The sequence below is a fragment of the Perissodus microlepis genome, chromosome 18, assembly GCF_051167445.1.
Source record: "Perissodus microlepis isolate ML-2025 ecotype Zambia chromosome 18, ASM5116744v1, whole genome shotgun sequence".
NCBI lineage: Eukaryota > Metazoa > Chordata > Actinopteri > Cichliformes > Cichlidae > Perissodus > Perissodus microlepis.
In genome coordinates, this window is record NC_140478.1 from 6045186 (window position 1) to 6068643 (window position 23458).

General features: G+C 40.6%; 1 protein-coding gene across 1 annotated transcript; it reads left to right on the forward strand.

Moving 5' to 3' along the window:
• The first annotated feature begins 236 nt into the window (after positions 1-236).
• On the forward strand, positions 237-22508 carry LOC146367094 (E3 ubiquitin-protein ligase MARCHF6-like). Its single transcript, XM_084912368.1, has 26 exons — positions 237-490; positions 1541-1640; positions 2252-2325; positions 2442-2585; positions 3150-3222; positions 4237-4417; positions 4971-5220; positions 6156-6217; positions 7448-7480; positions 7810-7861; positions 7963-8021; positions 8159-8239; positions 8739-8807; positions 8951-9025; positions 9255-9389; positions 9478-9597; positions 12813-12913; positions 13553-13690; positions 13904-14096; positions 14182-14251; positions 14348-14529; positions 14638-14772; positions 15059-15148; positions 15316-15448; positions 17895-18030; positions 18874-22508. Exons 1-26 carry the CDS (start codon positions 472-474, stop codon positions 18950-18952), a joined length of 2784 nt encoding a protein of 927 aa, XP_084768494.1. The 5' UTR covers positions 237-471; the 3' UTR covers positions 18953-22508.
• The last annotated feature ends 950 nt before the right edge of the window (positions 22509-23458 follow it).

The window sequence follows — 23458 nt, forward strand, 5'->3', positions numbered from 1 at the left end:
GGAAGCTGAACAGCGAACACACATCTTGGCGATTATTTTGGCAATTATTATGAACTGCTTACATACATTAGCTTTAATTGTCTTATTTAAAAATCAAGTCAACATGTTTATACCAAAAATAGTTCTAAAACGTTTGGGGGGGGGGTTCCCAAGGAAGTTTAGTTTCTTTTATAATGTTTGCATTAATAAAAACGAGCAACTGGGAAACTGGCTTGTTGCGCGGAGCTGCCATCTAGTGGTGAAACTATCGCATTAACACTTGTTGTTTTGTGTACCGCTAGCTGATGAGCCATGAAGTAAAACAAGCTGAATTTAATTTGAAACGCATGATGACGTCAAAGTTAACAGGGCACTGAAATAAAAAGTCTTCCTATAAATGTTTACATGTAAATAGCCGGCAGTCATCGCTGCTGCACGGACTGCTTAAATCCGGACTGCTGTGGAGCAGGGCTGCTTTAGCAGCCAGCCAAGATGGACACCGCTGAGGAAGGTAGCTAATGCCCAAACTTGATTACCTTAATTATTAGCGCTAAATGGTAAAGCCATTCATGCTGACTTTGCATGTGACCTAACTGGCCCTTAACTGTTGTTGGTAGCAACGACCACGGCTCCGTTGTCTTAAACTTCGGCAAAGGTTCGCCAGAATTAGAGAAACCGCTAGCCAATTAGCGTTAGCCAGCCAGCCAGCTAGCTGGCATTAGCTTACACCCTATAAGCTGTCAGGTCTATGTGGAGCCAGAAATCCTAGAACGCATTACATGGGCACTGGATAGTGGTTACAACGTAGAAATTGTAGAGGGAGTCCAATTCACAGTGAAGCCACACGCAAAATTATCTAATTATGAGTTAACCTTTAATAAGTTGAGCCATTGAAACCGTTATGGGAGCGTACCGAACAGTATGACATAATAAGCTAGCGGTACGTTGGTAAGGTTGGCAGGTTAGCGCATTTAGGCTACCATTTGATAAGGCTCATTCACAACTTTGCGAGTTCAACTAAAGAGAAATTGTTATTATGACGAATGCTCTCGACATACTCCAAAAGCCTGCATTTTATAGTATATTTGGACTTCCAGACAACAAGCCCATTATATTTTCCCTGAGCGAGAATGAAATTGTTTTTAGCCACTAGCATATATCTGAAGGATATACCATAAATATATATATAGCTAAGGGTGGTATCCTAACTGGTGTCATGCTCCTACTTCTTGGGCTAATTATAGTCATTTTATTTTTGTCATGCAGTGACACTGATAATCCAAGGATTTACAGTTTGCCCTAGTCTGACCCATACTGTTACAGTCACTGTAAATACGAATCCAATGCACAGATTCAGTGCTGACACATGTACACTGTTAGCGTTTTGTAGAAAGGTATTAGTAGTTTTGTATTACGGCTCACATGTGTTTATTAGTGTGGCTCAGTATGTGTTTGGTGGGGTTTTTTTTGTTGTTTTTTTGTTTGTTTGTTTGTTTTTAAAAAGCACTGCCAGACTGTCTTTAGCTATGCACATTCTTATCACTGTGTGCCTTTTGTACAGCCGATATCTGCCGGGTATGTCGGTCAGAGGGGACCCAGGACAAGCCCCTTTACCACCCTTGTGTTTGCACCGGCAGCATCAAGTTCATCCATCAGGAATGGTATGCGAGTGAGCAAGATGTTCATGTACAAACTTTATGGTTTTCTCTTTTCGCTTGCTTTTCATGGCTTGCAGGTTTTGGTTTTTGGTCACATGCAAGTGCACGTGGTTGTGCAGTCCACAGAAATTACTAGATGTGAATTTCCAATTACATTTGCAAACAGTTGGATTTATCCTGCAGACCTTGTCTTTTTTGGAGGGGGGCAGTCTCACTGTGATGCTGTAAGATCTGCCTTTCATGTGGATGATGTTTGGTCATCTATTTAAAAATAAATAAATCTAGAGCTGCCCCTTTCAAAAGGGGTAATTTGCCCTGCCATACTGCAACAGTTTTTCAGGAATGCTTTAAAAGTATGAAGGAAAAAAAAAGGTTTCAGTGTGTTGACTTGGTCTCAGAATTCCCCAGATCGCAATCTTACCAAGGTTAATGTAGGATTTGCTGGAAAAACAAATGTGATCCACAGAGAACCCACCTTGCTTAAGGACTTAAGGATGTGTGCTAACATCTTGTTCCTTGATACCACTGGACATGTTCAGAGACTACTGAGGAAGATTCTTGTGCAATTCTCTGTGAGACATGGGTAAATTCACTGTTTCATTTTGTTTTCACAGCTTACTGCAGTGGCTGAAACACAGTAGAAAAGAATACTGTGAATTATGCAAACACAGGTTTGCATTTACACCAAGTAAGTTGTTTTTATCAAATCATTCAATGTCTTAAGACTGCATTCATTTGTTGTTAGTGCCTTCAAATGCCCAATTATTGTCTGACAATTTATTTCTGTATTGCTCTTCTCATCAGTCTATTCTCCAGACATGCCGTCTCACCTGCCTGTGCAGGACATCTTTGCAGGGCTGGTCACCAGTATTGGAACGGCCATCAGATACTGGTTCCACTACACACTGGTGGCCTTTGCCTGGCTAGGTGTGGTACCGCTCACAGCATGTAAGCCACATCTTGGAATTGCAACTAACGATTACTTTCATTATTTGTTAGTTTGTCAGTATATTTAAATAATAATTTTACTCTAAACATAAGAGGATTTAAAAAATGTATTAAGCTTTCCATCACCTGAACATGTCCTAACACACTTCCCAGTGTTTGCATATGAAACCGCAGTATCAAATGTGAAACAAAGATTTGGGGAAATTTTATGTTTTAAGTGGAGGTAAAACATTTGAATTGGTTAATTGACTGAACTTGCAACCAGTTTAGTATAATTTAAAAAAAAAAAAAAAAAAAAAAAAAGATGCTTGAAAACAAATAGCCCCTTTAGGTCCAGAGAACTAATGTTTAACTAGCATAAATAAATCACATGTGCTCTAATTAGATGTTTTACTTCAGCACAGCGTGAAATGTAACACCATAAATGTACAAATTTGAAGCAGTTTGGTTTTAGTTATAAACTAGTTGAGAAGTGATCGCCATGTTGGGGGTTTTGTGTGGGTGTTTTTTTTTGTTTTGTTTTTTTTCTCGTCAATTTTGCTTTCATTCTGTGTTTCCCAACAGGTCGTATCTACAAGTGTTTATTTACCGGCTCTGTGAGCTCTCTCCTTACCCTGCCATTAGATATGCTTTCAACGTAAGTGTCTGCTTTTGGTTTTGTGCCTCCTCTTTCACAAAGTCAAGCTGCGTTTGTCCTGTTGTGTACTTTATTTTCTTTATGGCTTGCACAGTGTTGCTGTTTAAATCGGTGCGTCCCAACACTTTTTATTTATTTTGTGTTCTTCTCATGTTCCTCACAGCCCTATCAGAAGAATGCATGGCATGTTTCACATTTCGTCATTTGGATTAGTTTGACCCGAATGTTGTTCATAAAACGTACCCTTTTCTTTTATTTCTCCTCTGTCTCTCAATCAAGCTGAACTACTGTCACTAGCAACTCTGAATAACCCAGAGATCATGGGAAACTATAAATTTCTGTTCCAGAAAGACTGTTACTTCTGAGTTTATCTCAGACTCCTTCCCTCCCACTGCACCAGAACCAGCTGATTTATACTTTATTTCTTTTCCTCATTCATAAAGTCGCTCTTTAAATGCAGGCTGCTGACAGTCTGTTAAAATTCAAAGATTCAGTTGTTAAATTATGTCAACAACATTTTTAAGGTGCAGATTCTGAACCTCAATATATTTTCCACTAAATCCCCTAAATCAGTCTCAGTTGGTCTAAGCGTTGGTCTAAGGTCATCACAAGCCAAAATAGGATTTTGGCTTGTGATGACCTCTTTGTGGGCACTGACATTTTCTCTGCTTTGTAGCGTGCATGCTAATTAGCTCTGCTGTGTGGTGCAGTGCTGCTCTTTTCCTCTCTGTTCACAGTGCTGCATCTTTGCTTGTTTTCAAACTTATGTGTAATTTTCATCCTCCAAATGTGTCCATCTACATGTCCATGAACAGACAGCAAATGTGGAACTGGTTTTGTCCAATGCAAACATTCTGCTCTGCAGTCCTCCAAAATCCCAACAACACAATATCTCGTCAGTGACGGTCAAATGTTTCTTTGTAATGGTTGCAAAATCTCATTAGTGGCAGAAATAGTGTTACTTAAATAATCTGAATGTTTTTTGAAAATTGATGCCATGTCTCCTTCTCGCAGGCAAAACCTGCTTGCTGACTGCCTCCAAGGCTGTTTTGTGGTCACATGCACACTATGTGCCTTCATCAGCCTGGTGTGGCTCAGAGAGCAGATTGTGCATGGAGGCGCTCCTCAGTGGTTAGAGCAAAATCAACCCCCACTGGTTCCTAATCAGCCCAACGGCCCTGCACCAGCTAATCAGGTGAGTTTTGTTTGTTTTTGTTTTAATTCATTTTTCCATCCTCTGTAAATCGGAGCAAGAGTGGGGCTGATAAAGACTTCCTAAATTCTGTTACCTTCCTGCCACAGTTTACCATTACTCTGACATGGTTGGCATAGCAACAGACTCATATCTGTAAAAGTTTGCTAGTTAACGCTCAAAACAGTTTCTAGTTAAAATCATACATTTTATAATCTCTGACAGCAGCAGACAGATTTGGCCAGAGGTGTTGTAAAACACAACCGGGTTGTACATGTGTCCCATTCTAACACAGCAGCCCGTTAATGGTGTTCAAAGCTCCCTGTGAATATTTAATGTGATAACGATGGAGTGATGAATTACATTTTGCATCCCAAACATTAGTGGTCACATCTGGACAATGTGGATATAAACTCCATAGTGACCCCAAGGCAGGAGTTTGATTAAAATACTCTTTCTGTTTTTCAAATACTGAGCTTACATAAGCACAAAATTACTTTATTAACTTTCAGCAGGTTTTATTAATGAACTGTCATGTCTTTCATTATATTCACAGGGTGTGGGCGGTAACGCTGCAGCCAATGCTCAGGATCCTGCAGATGCTGAAGCTGCCCAGAATCCTGCAGAGCTTGGTCCAGATGGGCTGGCGCCTGCTAACGTGCATGTAGCTGGCAACCATGATGAGGCAGAACTGGATGATGATGAAGACGATGATGATGATGATGAAGGGGAGGATGATGACGAGGAAGAAGAGGATGATGAAGGGAGGGAGGAAGATGCTGCCGATGCCAATGATGGAGGACAAGGTAGGCGAGCATTTTTCGGAGCGTTATTTTTAATGTGTTTGTTTTAAACACTTGCTGTTCTGCTGTGGCACCGTTACTATTTCTTGACAGATGAGTGGTTCTGGACGTTTGTGGCTTTGAATCAGTAATGTTTGAAAAGCCTTCAGTAAGAAGCACAACGTGTACTAAGTCTTACAAAGTCCTTGGAAGGCCTTTGGGTTTGGGTTATTTTTTTGTTTTATTGTTGTTGTTTTTTGTAAGCTCTTATCTAAATAAATGGAGAGAGCCTCAGTATTGATTTTTGTGGTCACAGGGACATAAAAGCCACAGGCTAGATCTAATAAAACCAGCTTTAGATATTTGTCTTTGCCCTAAAGCTTCAAAATGGGTTTCTGTTTTGTTTTTTCTTTGCAGGTTATACTTCTGATACAGATCCTCACAGCTTCAGTAACCACTAAATCGAGGGTGTCAGCAAATTCAGCATCTCTGCACTGAATAAATGCAAAGCTAATTTGCATTAGAGTTACAGTAAACTAGGAAAGTTTTAAAAAATGTATTTGTTTACATGTTAACTACAATGGGGACTCGATGTGCCAACCTCTACTGTACATGTGTGCCAGAGAAACAACATGATTGGCTGTTTCCTTTTTCAGCTGCATGTTTGCTCTTTGAGGACAAGTCAGCACTTATACTACTTCTCCAGCTGAATTCTGTTCAGTATCCTGAGTGCCTCGTAGCCACCTTTTTATCTTCATCATATTTTTAATACATGTGTCTGGACTACCTTTACTACACATGATGATGCACACTGGAGGGGTTTCCAAAAGCGTCTGGGTATGACTTTAAAGATAAAGTCCAGCCCTTCAGTACTATGTACTTGTGTAATAAGGGAAGGAAGAGGGTTCACTGCTGCTGTTGTTTCTTAGTGTTTCTCTGGTCTGTGTTCTCCTTTGCAGAAGATTTGAACTGGAATGCACTGGAGTGGGACCGTGCAGCAGAGGAGCTGACCTGGGAGAGGGTAGGAATCTATTTTTCTTCTCTTTTCTGCTCTGTAAAGCCACGTGACTGAAACTGCACCTGTTAAGGGCTGTTTTAGATTATTATTATTATTATTATAATAATAATAATAATAATAATAATAATAATAATAATATATTTTTTATTAGCCGGAGTTTAGGGGTGCAGCAATACTCGTATCAATATTGAACCATTTGATACAGTGCTTTTGGTTTGGTACGCATATGTATCGAACAATACAAATTTTTATTTATTTTATCAACTTTTCTTCTGACGATGCTGTCTGTGTTGAGCGCTCAGTGGATCTGCGTTCGACTACTCCGCCTCGGCTGCACTGTCGAGTGCAGATCCACTGAGCGCAGCGCAAGCTAGCAAGACATAAGTTAAGCTCGTTGCAACATGGCAAATTGAACCTCCCCCACCCTCATTCAGATCTGGCGTTTGGAACTATTTTGGTTTTCATGTGAAGCATGACCCTGATGGTAAGCGCGTCATGGACAAAAGTAAAAGAGTATGTCGGATGTGCCACGCAATGCTCAATTACATTGGTGGGAACTAGTGCGTTAGCGCAGTTAGCTCGTTAACGTGGTGACACCATCTAGCCCCACCCACTGGGCGGTCCGCGATAACTCGTTAATGGAGATTTGCCGCGGTATGGCGTTAGTGTCATTTTAACGAGATTAACGCTGACAGCACTAGTGGGAACGCAATGAATATGACTGCACATTTACGCTGACATCATCCTAGTGCAAAGACAAGTGGAAGCAGACAAAAACAACAAGCACGCATGCTACAAACTTTACACGAGTCATTTAGACAACCGTTAGCACATGATTCTCCTTATGGGGACCTGATATGTTTAATATGCTGCTGAGAATATACCCCAGAAGAAGCGTCTAGTATAGCTTTTATTTTGGAAAGAGCCATTTCTCTGTAATAAACTCTCTTTTCCAAAGATGAGTGATTTCTCGATCTGATAGATTTATTTTTTTATTACTTTGTTGTTTCAGCAACATTAAATTTACAAACTGTACTTTTGAGTTAAAATATATATTTATAAATTTAATAAATGACAAATTAAAAAGGCATGAACATTGTTTTGTATCGAAAAAACATCGAACCGTGACACCAAAGTATCAAAGTGAACCGTGAATTTTGTGTATCGTTGCACCCCTACCTGAATTCATGTGTTAAATGGTGACTCTAACGAGTACTTTGTACTATGTTCCAGATGCTGGGGCTGGATGGTTCCCTAGTTTTCTTGGTAATTCTACATCTTTCTTTCATATTTACATTTCTGACACTATTTTATACACTGTTTAAAATGTTCTCTGCCAAAATTAGTCATTCAGTGTAGATTAATGATTGATTCATTGTTTGTTTTTCAAACCACTTTAAAGCCTTTTTAAAATCACTAAAAATAATACAGAATAATGCGTAGCCACCTGATCTTGTTGGAAGATGTTCAGGATGATGGAGCTGACTTGATCTGTGGCAGTTGCTTTTAAAAGTTTGAAATAATAGTTTAACTGAATTTCAAAATAAACTTTTTCATAAAGTGAAAGCTGGAGTTCTGTTGTGTGTCCTCTATAGGAACATGTGTTTTGGGTGGTGTCTCTCAACACACTCTTCATTCTGGTCTTTGGTGAGTCCCAGTATGTTTGAGTAATGTGATGATGATATGATGAGTACATTATGAGAGAGTCATGGGTTCACTTCTAATACACCCTCTGTATTTCCCTCTAGCATTTTGCCCATATCACATTGGTCACTTCTCAGTGGTTGGACTTGGTTTTGAAGACTATGTAAGTGCTTAGGACACACGTGTACACTTTGAACACTGTATGACCTGGATGACTGAGAACCTTCACAGACATTTTGAACACTGTACTGTACCATGAGTTTGACCTACACTAATGGAATTTCTTGTGTTTGGTTGTAGCTCAAAGCCTCACACTTTCACGGCCTTATCACCACCATACTGGGGTACATCCTCCTGGCTGGAGTCCTTATTGTCTGCCATGTATCCTTGACCTAATACAAGTATTTGAATCTTACACACTAAGAGTGTAGTTGATTTATCACTTGGTAATGTTTGCTACAAGGACAATTTGTCCAGTTTTTATTAAATATTTTTGCTATAAGTTCTTAACTTATCCACTTATTTAAATCCTCATCAAATGTATTGTCCTAAAACATGAATACAATCTAACTTCTACATACTATAGGGTAACTACAAATCCTGATGAACGTCGTATATTTTTGGATATATGCGACCTAAAATGTCACAAAATGGGGAGGGGGGGTATTATTTAGCTACAGTAGGACTTCTGTGAATATCTGGAGAGGTTTTTGGTCTTAAGGCCATCTTTTAAGCACGGTCCCAAAAAACCTTAAGAGAAACTATTGATCATCTTTAGCTTGAAGCTGTTTGTATCTCAGATGAGGCTTTGTTTCATAGTGCTGATTAAGAAGTGCAGGTTGTCAAACTTTCTGTGAGTCCTTAACTGCCCCTCTTTTAGGCCCTGGCTTCATTAGTGAAGTTCCAGAGGTCCAAACGCCTGCTGGGTGTCTGCTACATTGTTGTCAAGGTAAAATAGAGCGCTGCAGCACTCTGTGTTGGTTTTGGTTTTCTGTTTGTCTAAATAGCAAAGCTTTCAGCTGAAAGAATAATTAGTGAAATTATGATTACTTGTAAACGGAAGCTAAATTGCAAGTGTTTTCTATGTTGCAGGTGTCCCTGCTGGTTGCCATGGAGATAGGCTTGTTCCCACTTATTTGCGGCTGGTGGCTCGACATTTGTTCACTGGTAAGACAAACATGCAGAGTTAGCTCAGCTCATCCTGTTGATACAGTCACATGCTGGCTTTTAATGACTAGCCAAACACACTGATTGCACTCACAATGACGGCATGTGCAGCAACTTGATCAAGAAGGAAAAACGATGTTAAATTGTGAAATGCTCAGAATGCTACAATTCCTAAAAACTGCTTTATAGCTGGTCACATTTTAAACACCTTTGCCTTCATCTATTGAAGGAGATGTTTGATGCCACTCTGAAGGACAGGGAGCAGAGCTTTGACTCTGCTCCTGGCACCACCATGTTCCTCCACTGGCTGGTCGGTATGGTCTACGTCTTCTACTTTGCCTCCTTCATCCTTTTGCTCAGAGAGGCAAGTGGGTTGTTACGGACAGTGACATGGAAAACTCTCAAACAATGTTTTCTGAAAAAGTTAGAGATTTCCCTCATGCTGTGTGCAGGTGCTCCGGCCAGGTGTGCTGTGGTTCTTGAGGAACCTGAACGATCCAGACTTTAACCCAGTCCAAGAGATGATCCACCTGCCCATCTATAGACACCTGCGGAGGTTCATACTCTCTGTGGTCAGTCAAACATTCTCCAGTTTACGTTTAACCTGAAGCGTGACTGAACACCAACCAATCGCAGCAGATGGCCCCACCCCTCCCTGAGCCTGGTTCTGCTGGAGGTTTCTTCCTGTTAAAAGGGAGTTTTTCCTTCCCACTGTCGCCAAAGTGCTTGCTTATAGCGGGTCATATGATTGTTGGGTTTTTCTCTGTATGTATTATTGTAGGGTCTGCTTTATAATATAAAGTGCCTTGAGGCGACTGTTGTTGTGATTTGGCGCTATTTAAATTGAATTGAACAATAATCAGATTTACATTTAGTCTCTGAAAAAAGAAGAAATGTGTATGAGCGCATATACAAGCATAGGAATGGCTAGATAAAAATGTACAAAGCACTTTGTTTTCATTTCCCTACAGCAAATATTTAAGTTTTTGAGATTTCTGCCTCCCTGCCATCTTAATACAGTGAAGTTGAGTGGACTCTTGTTTGTTGGACAATATGTTCTTTTGCTTTTAACGTCACCCCTCTGAACACACAGATTACATGGAAAAATAGCCAACATCAGAGGTGTTATTTTTAACCCATGTCTATTCTGTCAGTTGACATTGTACTTATCAGAAGCAACTCTGTCTCTCTCCATCTGTTTTTGAATATTCACTTTTCTTTACTGCCACAGCTCTGATGCACACACAGATACATTCAGTTCAGCTCTTTAGATCAATTTCAGCCCAATTCCTTTCAGACTAATTCATTCAAGTTAGCAGATTGTTTCTTTTCTCAGTGCTTTGAGGAAATTAAATTTGGATTTATTTCCGTTGCATTTATGGAAATAAATATTCTCTTGATCTGCACAAATAAACCAGCCATTCTGCATTCTCAAAGTTTTCAAACCTTTCAGGGTTTAGGAAGTGTAGCAATTAAAAAAAAAACAAAAAAAACAAAAAACGATACAAGGTTGATTATTTCCACTATTTCACATACAGGTTTATTCTAGAAAAGCATAACTAATGCAGCGATGAAGCTGTAGCATACTTCTTGGCTTTACCTCAAAGAGGATAATCTTTTTACTGAGATGACGCAGACCGGGCATTGCTTACTACAGCATCATATTAATTCTAATGACACTTTTAATGAATGTGTATAGACACATACACCTGGTTATGACACACAACATGATTTCATTTACAGGGAGTGCAGAATTATTAGGCAAGTTGTATTTTTGAGGAATAATGTTATTATTGAACAACAACCATGTTCTCAATGAACCCCAAAAACTCATTAATATCAAAGCTGAATGTTTTTAGAAGTAGTTTTTAGTTTGTTTTTAGTTTGAGCTATTTTAGGGGGATATCTGTGTGTGCAGGTGACTATTACTGTGCATAATTATTAGGCAACTCAACAAAAAACAAATATATACCCATTTCAATTATTTATTTTTACCAGTAAAACCAATATAACATCTCCACATTCACAAATATACATTTCTGACATTCAAAAACAAATCAGCGACCAATATAGCCACCTTTCTTTGCAAGGACACTCAAAAGCCTGCCATCCATGGATTCTGTCAGTGTTTTGATCTGTTCACCATCAACATTGCGTGCAGCAGCAACCACAGCCTCCCAGACACTGTTCAGAGAGGTGTACTGTTTTCCCTCCTTGTAAATCTCACATTTGATGATGGACCACAGGTTCTCAATGGGGTTCAGATCAGGTGAACAAGGAGGCCATGTCATTAGTTTTTCTTCTTTCATACCCTTTCTTGCCAGCCACGCTGTGGAGTACTTGGACGCGTGTGATGGAGCATTGTCCTGCATGAAAATCATGTTTTTCTTGAAGGATGCAGACTTCTTCCTGTACCACTGCTTGAAGAAGGTGTCTTCCAGAAACTGGCAGTAGGACTGGGAGTTGAGCTTGACTCCATCCTCAACCCGAAAAGGCCCCACAAGCTCATCTTTGATGATACCAGCCCAAACCAGTACTCCACCTCCACCTTGCTGGCGTCTGAGTCGGACTGGAGCTCTCTGCCCTTTACCAATCCAGCCACGGGCCCATCCATCTGGCCCATCAAGACTCACTCTCATGTCATCAGTCCATAAAACCTTAGAAAAATCAGTCTTGAGATATTTCTTGGCCCAGTCTTGACGTTTCAGCTTGTGTGTCTTGTTCAGTGGTGGTCGTCTTTCAGCCTTTCTTACCTTGGCCATGTCTCTGAGTATTGCACACCTTGTGCTTTTGGGCACTCCAGTGATGTTGCAGCTCTGAAATATGGCCAAACTGGTGGCAAGTGGCATCTTGGCAGTTGCACGCTTGACTTTTCTCAGTTCATGGGCAGTTATTTTGCGCCTTGGTTTTTCCACACGCTTCTTGCGACCCTGTTGACTATTTTGAATGAAACGCTTGATTGTTCGATGATCACGCTTCAGAAGCTTTGCAATTTTGAGACTGCTGCATCCCTCTGCAAGATATCTCACTATTTTTGACTTTTCTGAGCCTGTCAAGTCCTTCTTTTGACCCATTTTGCCAAAGGAAAGGACGTTGCCTAATAATTATGCACACCTGATATAGGGTGTTGATGTCATTAGACCACACCCCTTCTCATTACAGAGATGCACATCACCTAATATGCTTAATTGGTAGTAGGCTTTCGAGCCTATACAGCTTGGAGTAAGACAACATGCATGAAGAGGATGATGTGGACAAAATACTCATTTGCCTAATAATTCTGCACTCCCTGTATAGAGAGCTGCTCTTCTTTTACTGTTAGCACACATCAACTTGTTAAAATATTAGGAAAGTGTGTGTGGCGTTCCAGGCACTTAGTTATCGGAGCACATTTTGTAAGCTGCTAATGTCGTGTAAACATGTCAGGCAGTGTTGTACACAGTAGTCCTGACATTTCTCTCTGTGTAGGAATTGTACAAATTAGTAAGAGACTCACAGGAACTGAGATTTTGAGTTTAAAGTGTAGTCTGTTGAATGCCTGACTTTTAAATCTGTTTACTGTATCCATTAATCTCAACACTCCTAATGTTTGGTTGAACTGACCCTGCAATCAAACTGTCATAAGATGTTTTCTCATAAGACATTTGTGCACACTTGAATGCCCCTCTTTTTTTTTTTTTTTTTTTTTTTTTTTTGTTTGTTAAATGATCCATCATCCATTCTGAAATTTGATGATTTAACGGTGTTGTTGACTTACATATGTATATCTGTGTGTGCACATTTTCAGGTGGTGTTTGGCTCCATTGTTCTCCTGATGCTTTGGCTTCCTATAAGAATCATCAAGCTGCTGTTCCCAAACTTTCTTCCCTACAATGTCATGCTTTATAGGTACACAGAGTAAACATTTGAAATTCTGAAAACTATTGATGACCCCAAACTGCAGAGTTTACCGTTGTTTGTTGTTTGTTTTTTGTTTGTTTGTTTGTTTTTCCTAAGTCACTGTAAAAAGACCCCTGGGTGCTACTTGCAGTCAACCATGTTCTGTTCTGCATACCAAATATTCTAACAGCTAAATGTTATTACAATAACGCTTTTGATCTGATAAATGTCATTGTTTAAATGTCTGTGAAGGTTCTCAGTCATCCAGGTCATCGTTTAAAATGTACTGTGATGATCTTAATGACTGTAGTCTAATCATAATGGATACGATAATCATGAGTTGGTCTGAATTGAGGAGCAGTGTCTAGTTTTCATGTTATGTTGGACGTCTGATGAAAACTGTAGAGTTTAGTTATAACTGCGGTTCCTATTTTGATTAACTATATTAAAGAAACCGTATAATCCAGTTACATTTTCAAGAACATGATTTGGGATCTAGCGCTTGACATAATTTAAAATACACATTATCTTTGTCTTTAAAGCACTTAAACTGTGGAAATGGGAAATCTGTAGAAAATGAACTGCTCAAAGGTCGTGATATGTACATTGTGAAATGAAACAAGTTTGGTTTGTGTTCTTCCTCTGCAGTGACGCCCCGGTCAGTGAGCTGTCGTTGGAGCTGCTGCTGCTTCAGGTGGTTCTGCCAGCACTGTTGGAGCAGGGCCACACTCGCCAGTGGCTCAAGCGCCTCATCCACGCCTGGACATTCACAGCTGGATATGTGCTGTAGGCTGGAGATGCACACATTCGCACACACTGCCAATTTAAATCTGAAGCATTTAAGCACCAATTTGACTTTTTATGATGACCTTTGGCTGTGGTAATTTGGAGAAATGAAACAACGAGACATACAAAAAGACCGCAGTGTGTGTTAGTTTTTGTCTTCAGTCTCATACACGGTAATAAAAGACTGCATTTGCTCAAATGGCTCTCCCACAGTGATCTTCACTCCTACCTGCTAGGAGACCATGAAGAAGATGACAACCAACAAAATAACCATCCTGGTCGCGTTAACAACAACCGGATCCCGGGCCTCGGGGAAGGGCTTCACGCTGCCCATCAGGCCATTCTGCAGCAGGGTGGCCCCGTTGGTTTCCAGCCGTACCACCGGCCCATCAACTTCCCCCTAAAGGTGGGTGCTCATCGCAAGAGTCCTGTCACTTTTGAAGCCTCTGCTCATATTGAATGTTAACTGTTTTGTGTTTCCTCTTGTTCAGATCATTCTGTTGGTTGTCTTCATGTGTGTCACACTGTTATTAGCAAGTCTGATCTGCCTCACACTGCCAGGTAAGACGCAAGCAGGCAAATTATCTCGTGTACATGATGTCTCCTGGTCCTAGTTTTCAGCTAGTCATTTTTTTCCCCCTCTACCTTCTCTCTCAGTGTTTGTGGGTCGTTGGTTGATGTCCTTCTGGATGGGCAGCGCCATGGTTCATGAGCTGTACACAGCAGCCAGTGGTCTATACGTCTGCTGGCTGTCCATTCGAGCTGCCACGGTGTTGCTGTCTTGGATGCCACAGGGACGGACAGTCATCATGCTCAAAGTCCACGAGTGGACGCTCATGGTAATGTGGATTTCTGTCCCACCGACTGCAAATATATCATTTCTCAGCTGTTCTGTGGCAAGTTGTATTCTGATTTATGGATTGGGTGTGATGTCCTGATGTGAACAGATCCTTAAGACGGTGGTGGTAGCCCTGCTGTTAGCTGCGGTAATTCCTCTGCTGTTGGGTCTGCTGTTTGAGCTGGTCATTGTTGCTCCTCTCAGAGTGCCACTAGACCAGACGCCTCTCTTCTACCCCTGGCAGGTAGGAACACTTACCTAAGAAAATGTGAATAAATTTCTAAATGGTGAACTAAATTGTTACTTCTTGGATTTAGTCACTGCATTATTTTTATTCTTCTCAACCATTTTATTTTCTTGTTAATGCTGCTTGTGATAAATGAATTGATCTAATCACAGCAACAAATCAACACCTTGTGTCCGTTTTGAGGATGTTGGCATGTCAACATTAGAAGCATTCACGTGATGACATTTTGCGATGGTGTCTTTGTGTCCTGGTTATGTACTGACTGCTTCTCTTTGTGTGACAGGACTGGGCGTTGGGTGTGCTTCATGCTAAAATCATCGCTGCTATAACACTGATGGGCCCTCAATGGTGGCTTAAAACCGTTATTGAGCAGGTCAGTCTTGCATTCTTCAAAGTTGCAGTCAAAATAACGAATAAACACTTAAACAATGCAAATGAGAAATGTGCAAAAATGTCAGTATCATCAAACTGATAAGATCCTGTTTTCCCACACTGGAATGAAGGAACTAATCTCCCTCTCTCCCTCCTTCCTTCCTGCAGGTGTATGCTAACGGCATCAGAAATATTGACCTCCATTTCATTGTGCGTAGGCTGGCTGCCCCAGTCATCTGTGTGTTGCTGCTGTGTCTCTGTTTGCCCTACACAGTCTCTAAAGGTGTTATACCACTGTTAGGTATGTTGCTTGAAATGTCTGTGTCTTTCAGGGATGTATGGATATTCTTGTACCTTAGTGTACACAACAAAGATCACTTTTTAGTGGTTAGAGGACTGATTTCTGGTGTGTTCATGTTTCTGGTAAAGTTTTCCTTCTGTAATTGGAATAGGAGATGGCCTAATGGGGAAAAAAAAAAATTATACCCCCTCATCTAAGATTTTAATATCAACTGTGTTGGGAGACTGCAAGATGGTGTGTGGTGAGAATCTACTACACAAATGTGTTCAAAGGAAGTGGTTCGTGATGAATAAAGTGTGAAACTCAGGGAATTGAAGAAAGTAAACAGGAGCATTGCATTGAGAATGAGGTGACACAGGAAAAGGCTTATAGTGAGTTATGTCAAGCTGGACACTGAGGAAAGAGAAAAGCACTTGCATCGACTGGCTAGTCAAAGGGAGCAAGTTAGATCGATCAAGCAGCAGGTCAGGATAATTCGGGATGCAGATGGAAAGAGTACAAGGAGAGGGAGACCAAAACCACTGGAGGGTTTATTTAAAAAAAAACAAAAAAAAAAAACAGAAACACAATCTTGGAGAGTGAGAGGAACCCTGAAGAATGGAGAAGTGTACTTGTCCTGATTCTCCTCTCCCCCCCCCCAAGAACAAGGCTGATGTGCACAACTGTAGTAACTAAAGAGGAATCAAGTTGATGAGCCACACTGTGAGGCTGTGGGAAAGAGATGCTGAAGCTGGGTTAAGAAGCAGGAGTATGGCTTCATGCTGAGAAAGAGCGTTACAGGTGCGCTGTTTGCTTTGAAAGTGTTGCTGGAGAAGTACAGAGAAGGTCAGAAGTTACACTGTGTCTTGTGTGCATCCAGAGAAAGCATATGATAAGGTGCCAAGAGAGGAACTGTGGGACTGCATCAGGGTGGTGCAGTACATGAGGACAGCAATTCAGTGGTAAAGTACGAGTTAGAGATGGATTTGAGGGACTATTTTTGCAGACAACATCGTGATCTGTACTGAGAGTAGGGAACAGGTGGAGGGAGAGAGGTGCAAAATGCATAGAAGGTGAAAATGTGAAGGTAGAAGATTTCAGAATAACTGAAGTCAATACAAAGCAATGGACGGTGCAGAACACTGCAGGCAGGGTGGAGAGGGTGCGGACGAATGTGAGGGGTGATTTGAAGGATGGCAGGAAGAGTGAAAGGGAGACCTGCTGTAACAGGGGGTGTCAAACTCCAGGCCTCGAGGGCCGGTGTCCTGCAGGTTTTAGATATCACCCTGGGTCAACACACCTGAATCAAATGATTAGTTCATTACCTGGTTTCTGGAGAACTTCAAGACATGTTGAGGAGGTCATTTAGCCATTTAAATCAGTGTTGGATCAAGGACACATCTAAAATCTGAAGGACACCGGCCCTTGAGGCCTGGAGTTCCCCCACACCTGTACTAGACGAAGGAATACAGGAAGAACTCATAAGTGTCATGGATGTAGTTAAGGAGGAAATACAGAGGGTTGGTGTGACAGATGAGGATGCTGGGTAGATGGAAGCAGAGTGGGGGCTTCTAAAGGGAACAGCCAAAACCTTTACAGTCAGTCTGTGCAGTACAGATGAACAGGTTTCTTTGTTTATGTTTACATTATGTGGTATTTCTTATAATTCTCTGTAATACAAGAAAATGAACTTATGGCCAAATTGTGTAACTTAAACATAATTATTATTTTATGATTATTAGTAATGAACTGTCATTTTTCCCTAGATATAACAGCATTTGAAATAGCAGTGATCCATAAAGTAGACCTATTATACTCATTCTTGGACTCCGCTAGAGTAGCTTTAGATGATTCACAGTTCAACATGACCTTTATTTAACTTCTGAGTACATCAGAGGGACAGCTTTAGTGTAGCCCCTCAGTTCATCCTCTAGTTTAAAATGAGCCCTTCTAACTCTTCTTTCTTTAAGGCCTCTGCCTTTAACACAACTTTTGCTGATACTGATAATTTAGAGCAGACTGAGACTCTGCAACTTTGAGAATGAAAATGAATGTTGTTGGTTGTTGATTAAATTAGAAACTGATCAAAATTCAGGCACAGAGGCCAGGGTACCGGCAGAGCCTCACTAATTTAGACAGGGTGCATTTAAAATCTGCTTTTTATGCAAAGCCTATTAAAGGTAGCTGTGGTTTAAACAGGGATTTCTGATGTTCACACAGACAACACATGCATTTAAACAACCTGTCAATTAAGAATTCCCAGTCCTCTCCTTGGAATAAACTGTTAGCTGTTCTCTAAGCAGCTGATTGGTTTAGTCTTTCCTCAACGTTTACTCTTGACAAATGTTAAGTGACTTGCTCTCTGGCACTTACCTCACCCTCTCTGTTATAGCCCATCAATTCCTGAAGACGACCCAAACAGCAGCTCCTGTTTCACTGCTTGTTCTCTCTCTCTCTCTGTATGTAGGAGTACAGCCAGAGATGCAGACACTTGTGGAGAGGAGAATCTATCCGTTCCTGCTCATGGTCTTCATCCTGTTGGCCATCCTGTCGTTTCAGATACGACAGTTCAAACGCCTCTACGAACACATCAAAAATGACAAGTGAGTAGTGGTGATACTTTTTTTTTTTTTTTTTTTTTTTTTTTTTTTTTTACACGGGGGGGGGCTTGGTGTTCTAGTAGGATTCAGAGAAAATCCAGTAGCGGAATCTTGGTGTGGAAACACGATTCCATTCATGTTTGTCAAATATTGACAGGAAAAAGGTTTGGTCAGGGTCATGTTTGAATTCATTGATGCGTATTCACGCTCTGATCAGTAAAGCTGATCAGTAATTCTGAAGGAGAGAGTAGGGAGGTGTGAGCGACACTGAGAAGTTTATTTTCCGAGAAGACAACTTTTAAGGCCTCAGTTACATTGGCTTGGAGACTGGTTACCACTGGTAACCATAGCAACCACTGTTTACTACAGAAAAATGAACATTGGCAAGTGGTCGTGGGACATTGCTTGCTGTCGTTAGATGAAATCGGTCTCACAGACATACACAGGACTGCACATAAAACTTCCCTGCGATCGCTTTTGTTGTGAGCAGATTTCCGCTGTTCTGCATGCCACCTGTCTGCAAACAGTCTAACACGAACCACAAATGGAGGCCGTTGGTCTTCAAGTCAAACCTTTTACTTTAAAGTCGCCATGAAAAAAAAAATTTTTTTATAGTGGTTCATTTTTTTTTTTATTTTGCCTAAAATATTTCAACATAAAATTAAACAGTGTAAAATGTCTGCACGGCTTCCAGGGCTGTCCCTACTAGCGTGTTAGTGCAGTTGTAGCTCTGCAGTGGGAATACGAGGAAAGATCTTAGCTTATTTGTTAGCTTTGCAAACAATTTAAAGAGCAGCATGGAAGGGCACACCACTGACTAGCTAACTGTTTCCATCCCTCCTGCAGGTACCTGGTTGGACAGCGACTGGTGAACTATGAACGTAAGGCGGGCAGGAGCGTGTCCTCCTACAGCACCTCCTCATAGACTGAACCGTGCTGTGGGATCAGTGGAGCACACTCACACTAGCCCACCACCAGTAGCCACCATCAACGTATTGTGGTGAAACCTCTTTTGTTTTCTTCCTGCTCGGCTGTCTGCTTCAAACGCAGCCTGTAAACAGTGCAGCCGAGTCCTTTAATTCGGCCCCACACACCGCAGTCACAGGGACAGGTTAGAGAGGGAAGGCAGACGGATCCTGATCACCAAACCTGCAGAAGCTGTCAGAGTGACTGAAACTCGTCAACTGTCCATCCTGGTAAACGTTCATGTCCAACGCAGCTGAAGTTTTCATTTGTTATTTCACTTGTTTTTAAAAGGCTTTGTGTTGAAGTCAGATTTTTTACCTCAGACTGTGCTTCCCTTTGAGTGAATGTTGTAAAGTAGTGTCTGGGTCACTTTGTTTAGACCTGTACATAACCACAACAAGAATCCCTCTCTGTTCCTGTGTGCATCAACAAGTTTTCCTCACCTCCCTTTATCAGAATGAAGTAGTCAGTGATGAGGAGAGACATGAATGACGTAGCAATGTGATTGTATTTTTTTCTTTTTTTAGTAGTTTTTATTAGATGTGTGCGTTCATATATTTTTAGTCTTGTGTATTTCTTGAGTGAGCTGGTAGATGACCCTTTGAGAATTAGAAAAAATGAAAATTGCATTTCTTTATGGCCGCACTCGCCAAGGACGGGCTCCTGTGGTTTGTTTGTTTGTTTGTTTGTTTGTTTGTTTGTTTGTTTTTGGAGGCATGGGCCTGTAAGTTTGGACATCAGTCTGATTTTTAAAATGAAGCAAATTCACCTTCTACAAAGGAGAGTGTCTAAACCTGAGAATAGAAAAAGTCACAGCACATAGGCAAACTGTTTACACTATGGCTACCACCGGCTGCTTTGCAAGTGATGTGACTGCATTTCTTTATGCTAAATCCCTGGACTGGGCTTTTTTACATTTACACACCCTGCAGCCTGAAATAGAAAAGGTTTCAGCAGAGAAAGTGGGACATAACTGGAGGCAAAATGTTCTTCCCAGCTTAATGTGGACTGACTATTGTGTTTTGTTTTGTTTTTTTTGTTTTTTTTGTTTGTTTGTTTGTTTTTAGTACACCACTCTGAGAGGGACTTAGAGATGACAGAGCTGGCAGTGCTGCTAATCAGCTACTCACACTAACCTGAAAATCAGCTGTATAAAAAAAGGAACATGACTAATGAACTGAACTGGAAAACTCAAGCACCCTTCACACAGAGCCAGCTTGTGTCGGTGCTTTATTTACTTCCTGATTTACTTGCTCTGATTAATCATGTAATTGCTGTGACTTGCTAAGCTCAGTCAGGTCAAGACGTAGCACATCAAATCAATTTAGTTACCAAGTAACACCCTAATGCTGGCTTCACATTAAACTTTTGTCTATATTTGTAGGGTAGATGGAAATGGGCTCGTTGTGATGTCTGATGTGTTTCGTGTCTCCACTGAGAGACGGGTGCAGCTTGCCCAACTGACTGTCACTGCAGGACCTGCAAAGCAGGAATTGCTAATGGTGTATCCATAGATTCTTAGGGGTTTTTTTTGGGGGGGGGGGGTTTGCCCCATCACTGCAGTGTCCCTACAATTGTGCTCCTGTTGGTTAGTGTACCGCGGAGTGAGACAATTGGTTAAAGACAGTGTCATATGTTTACAGAAAAGTCTTCACAGCACAACTGAGGGTGTAGGGTACCACATCTTTTAGGTTACTGAGACGAGCTTTGATGGAGCTGAGAGTTTTCTGCATCCCTGATTTAAAATGAGTTAACCTACCTACAAAGTAGTTTTTAGCTTAGCTGCTACTAAATATTATTAGGACTTCCAGGTGTTACTGTTGCATAGTTAACATTAAGTAGAGCAGTTTGTGGTGAAGTAAAAGAGGGGTTTGGGGTTGTTTTTTTTTTTTTTTTTTTTTTCTCTCCGGGAACATGATAAATATGCTAGCTTCTCTGGCAGAAGAGGAGAGAACAAATGAGCTGAAACTGACCCACATTCACGTCTTCACCTGCTCACAGGTCCTTAAGGTGATTTCAGAGGGAGAAACGGATTATTCTCTGCACTCTCATGTAAGAAATTCACTGTTAATTGAAAATAAGCCTTGAATAGCAGGAAGCTGGAAGAAGGTGGCTCGTCCTCGATTATGTAACACTAACATTCACCTCTGGTTGTTCTTGTGTCCTGCATACTTAGCATTGGCATGCATGAAATGAGCAGACTGTATCTGTAAACCAGCATAAGTACTGCAAAGAAACTGTCTTAAATAGAAATGAGAAGTTTGAATGACACCTGCATGATGCTGATTTTTGTATCTGTGAAACTAGTTTGCAATTTTACAATTTTAAGGAGTAGTTGAACATTCTTTGATGGGCTGGTTTCATGAGAACATTGATACCACAGTAAAGTCAGAGTAGTGAAACTGTTAGCTTTAAGTCAAATGGCAACAGACGCCACCCACTGCACCTGTAGTTAATGACTGATTAATAAATTAATTGTACAATTTTTCAGTTTCACTAACTGGAACAAGTCACAAAAATGACTTTTATGAAAAAGCCAACATGTTCCATGTAATCTCCTTGGATTTTCTTAGATCACTATACGTGTTGACTAAGTGCAGTGACGTCTGAAGACTGTAGGAGGTATTCTCATGTAACATGTGGCCTAAATGTGAAGAATCGTTTCCCCAGAGTCACATTTCACTTTCTACAAATAGCTATACTCACTGTGCATGTGGAAAAGTCATTGTCTGAGATTTGTCCTCCCACTGTCTTACTTGTGTGACCACATTGTTTGCTATGCTGCCCAGCGTTTCTCCTTTGACATGACAGAGTTGTGATGTGTCCTATGTGTAGATCCAGAACGAAAGCAGACAATTGGGTTTTAGAAAAGATTTCTTTTCACTGAGTGAAACGAGCTCCGGCTATTTTCTGAATCATTTTTGTTACTAATGAGAACATAAAACGAATTCTGATGTTTAAAATCTCAAAAGAATCGTTTTTACCATTTTAAGCGACTTGATTTGGTAACTACTTATTTTTTTTATGCAAATGTTTTAATGTTTTGCACCTTGTACCACACTTTACAATCATTTCAGAATCCACTGTAACACAGTCATGCTAGCTCCATTTATTTTAGCCCCAATGAGACTGAAATGTGTCCGTATCTAACTGGCTGTATACAGTGGCTTTTACTTAAATCATAGGTTTTCCCCAACACACTGAATTATTAGTGTAATGAGTACAAACTGCTTTTCTATCGATTGTGAATGACATCAACTTTAGTGCTACTTTAGCTGTAGTGCTACTGCTGTGTGAAGTGCTCAACTTGTATAAATATATGATGCTATAAAGTGACCTTTTTAGTCTTTCAACTGAGCTGGACACTTTGAATTTTAGTGCTGAATTTTTAGAAGAAATTATTTCTATTTTTATATGTGGAAAAAGGCAGTGGCATGTACTGTAACATAAAGATATATACTTAAAGCTCTGATTGTTGGTTCAGTCATATGAAACATAATAAATGCTTGAAAAGATTCCTCAAGATTGTTGTTTCTTCAAGTTGTGGCCAATGTCTCCTTTAAACAAATGTTTAGTCTGGGACCCAAGCTACATGTGAAGTCCTTAAAGACACTTAACCTCTTTTTCCAATAGGTGTTAAACTTGTCGCACTGCCAACAGGCCCAGACAGGCTGGGATGTGTTTGTTTATAATGGAGCACTGTAACAAAATAATTTCCCCTAGGGATCAATAAAGTATTCTGATAATGAGGACCTACCAGTACATCTTAATACACATGTAGATATTTGAAGTGGGCAGATTGGAGAGATACTGATACGATTGATATTTGGACCAAAGGTTGATTCTGTTCATCTGCACGTAGCATTTTCAGTGGGAGAAACGTTTCGTCACTCATCCAAGTGACTTCTTCAGTGTCAGCTGACTGCAGATTTCCCCAGTGTTATAAACAGTACATTTGCATAATGACTGAAACCAGCCCAGTGAAGGAACAGTGGGCTGGGAGATCAGTTCATTCATCATGATTATGAAAAATCTCATGACCTTTGATCAACAACCACTGATCAATGGCCATGAGTACCATTCACAGAGAGTTGGGGATTGGCTGCAATCACAGCATTTGAAGATGGTGACAGATGTACCCTTAGGCCCAAATCGTATCAGTACCAACACTGGTATTTTATTTCATTTGTATCAGATCGATATTGAAATTTGAAGAATTACATATGGGCACCCTATCCTTAGCATCATCCTGTCATACCAACCCTCTTCCTGCCCTCCTTCATATTTACTGTATAAATACTAGTTTGTTTTTTGTTTTTCCTATTGTCCGACTGTCTGCTTTCCACTATCCCTCCTCAGGTGTCCAGATCATCTCAGACTTGCCTCTCCAACCTGTTCAACCTGTGCTGTCCTTTATAAATGGAGAGAAAGAGATCCCACAAGGGCAATTATTGGTTTTACAGCA

Excerpts from the sequence above, each read along its gene's own strand:
- LOC146367094 (XM_084912368.1), top strand. Across the intron at positions 4,418-4,970 it reads GCCCTGCACCAGCTAATCAG|GGTGTGGGCGGTAACGCTGC; the intron begins GTGAGTTTTGTT and ends TTATATTCACAG. Across the intron at positions 8,240-8,738 it reads GAGTCCTTATTGTCTGCCAT|GCCCTGGCTTCATTAGTGAA; the intron begins GTATCCTTGACC and ends CCCCTCTTTTAG.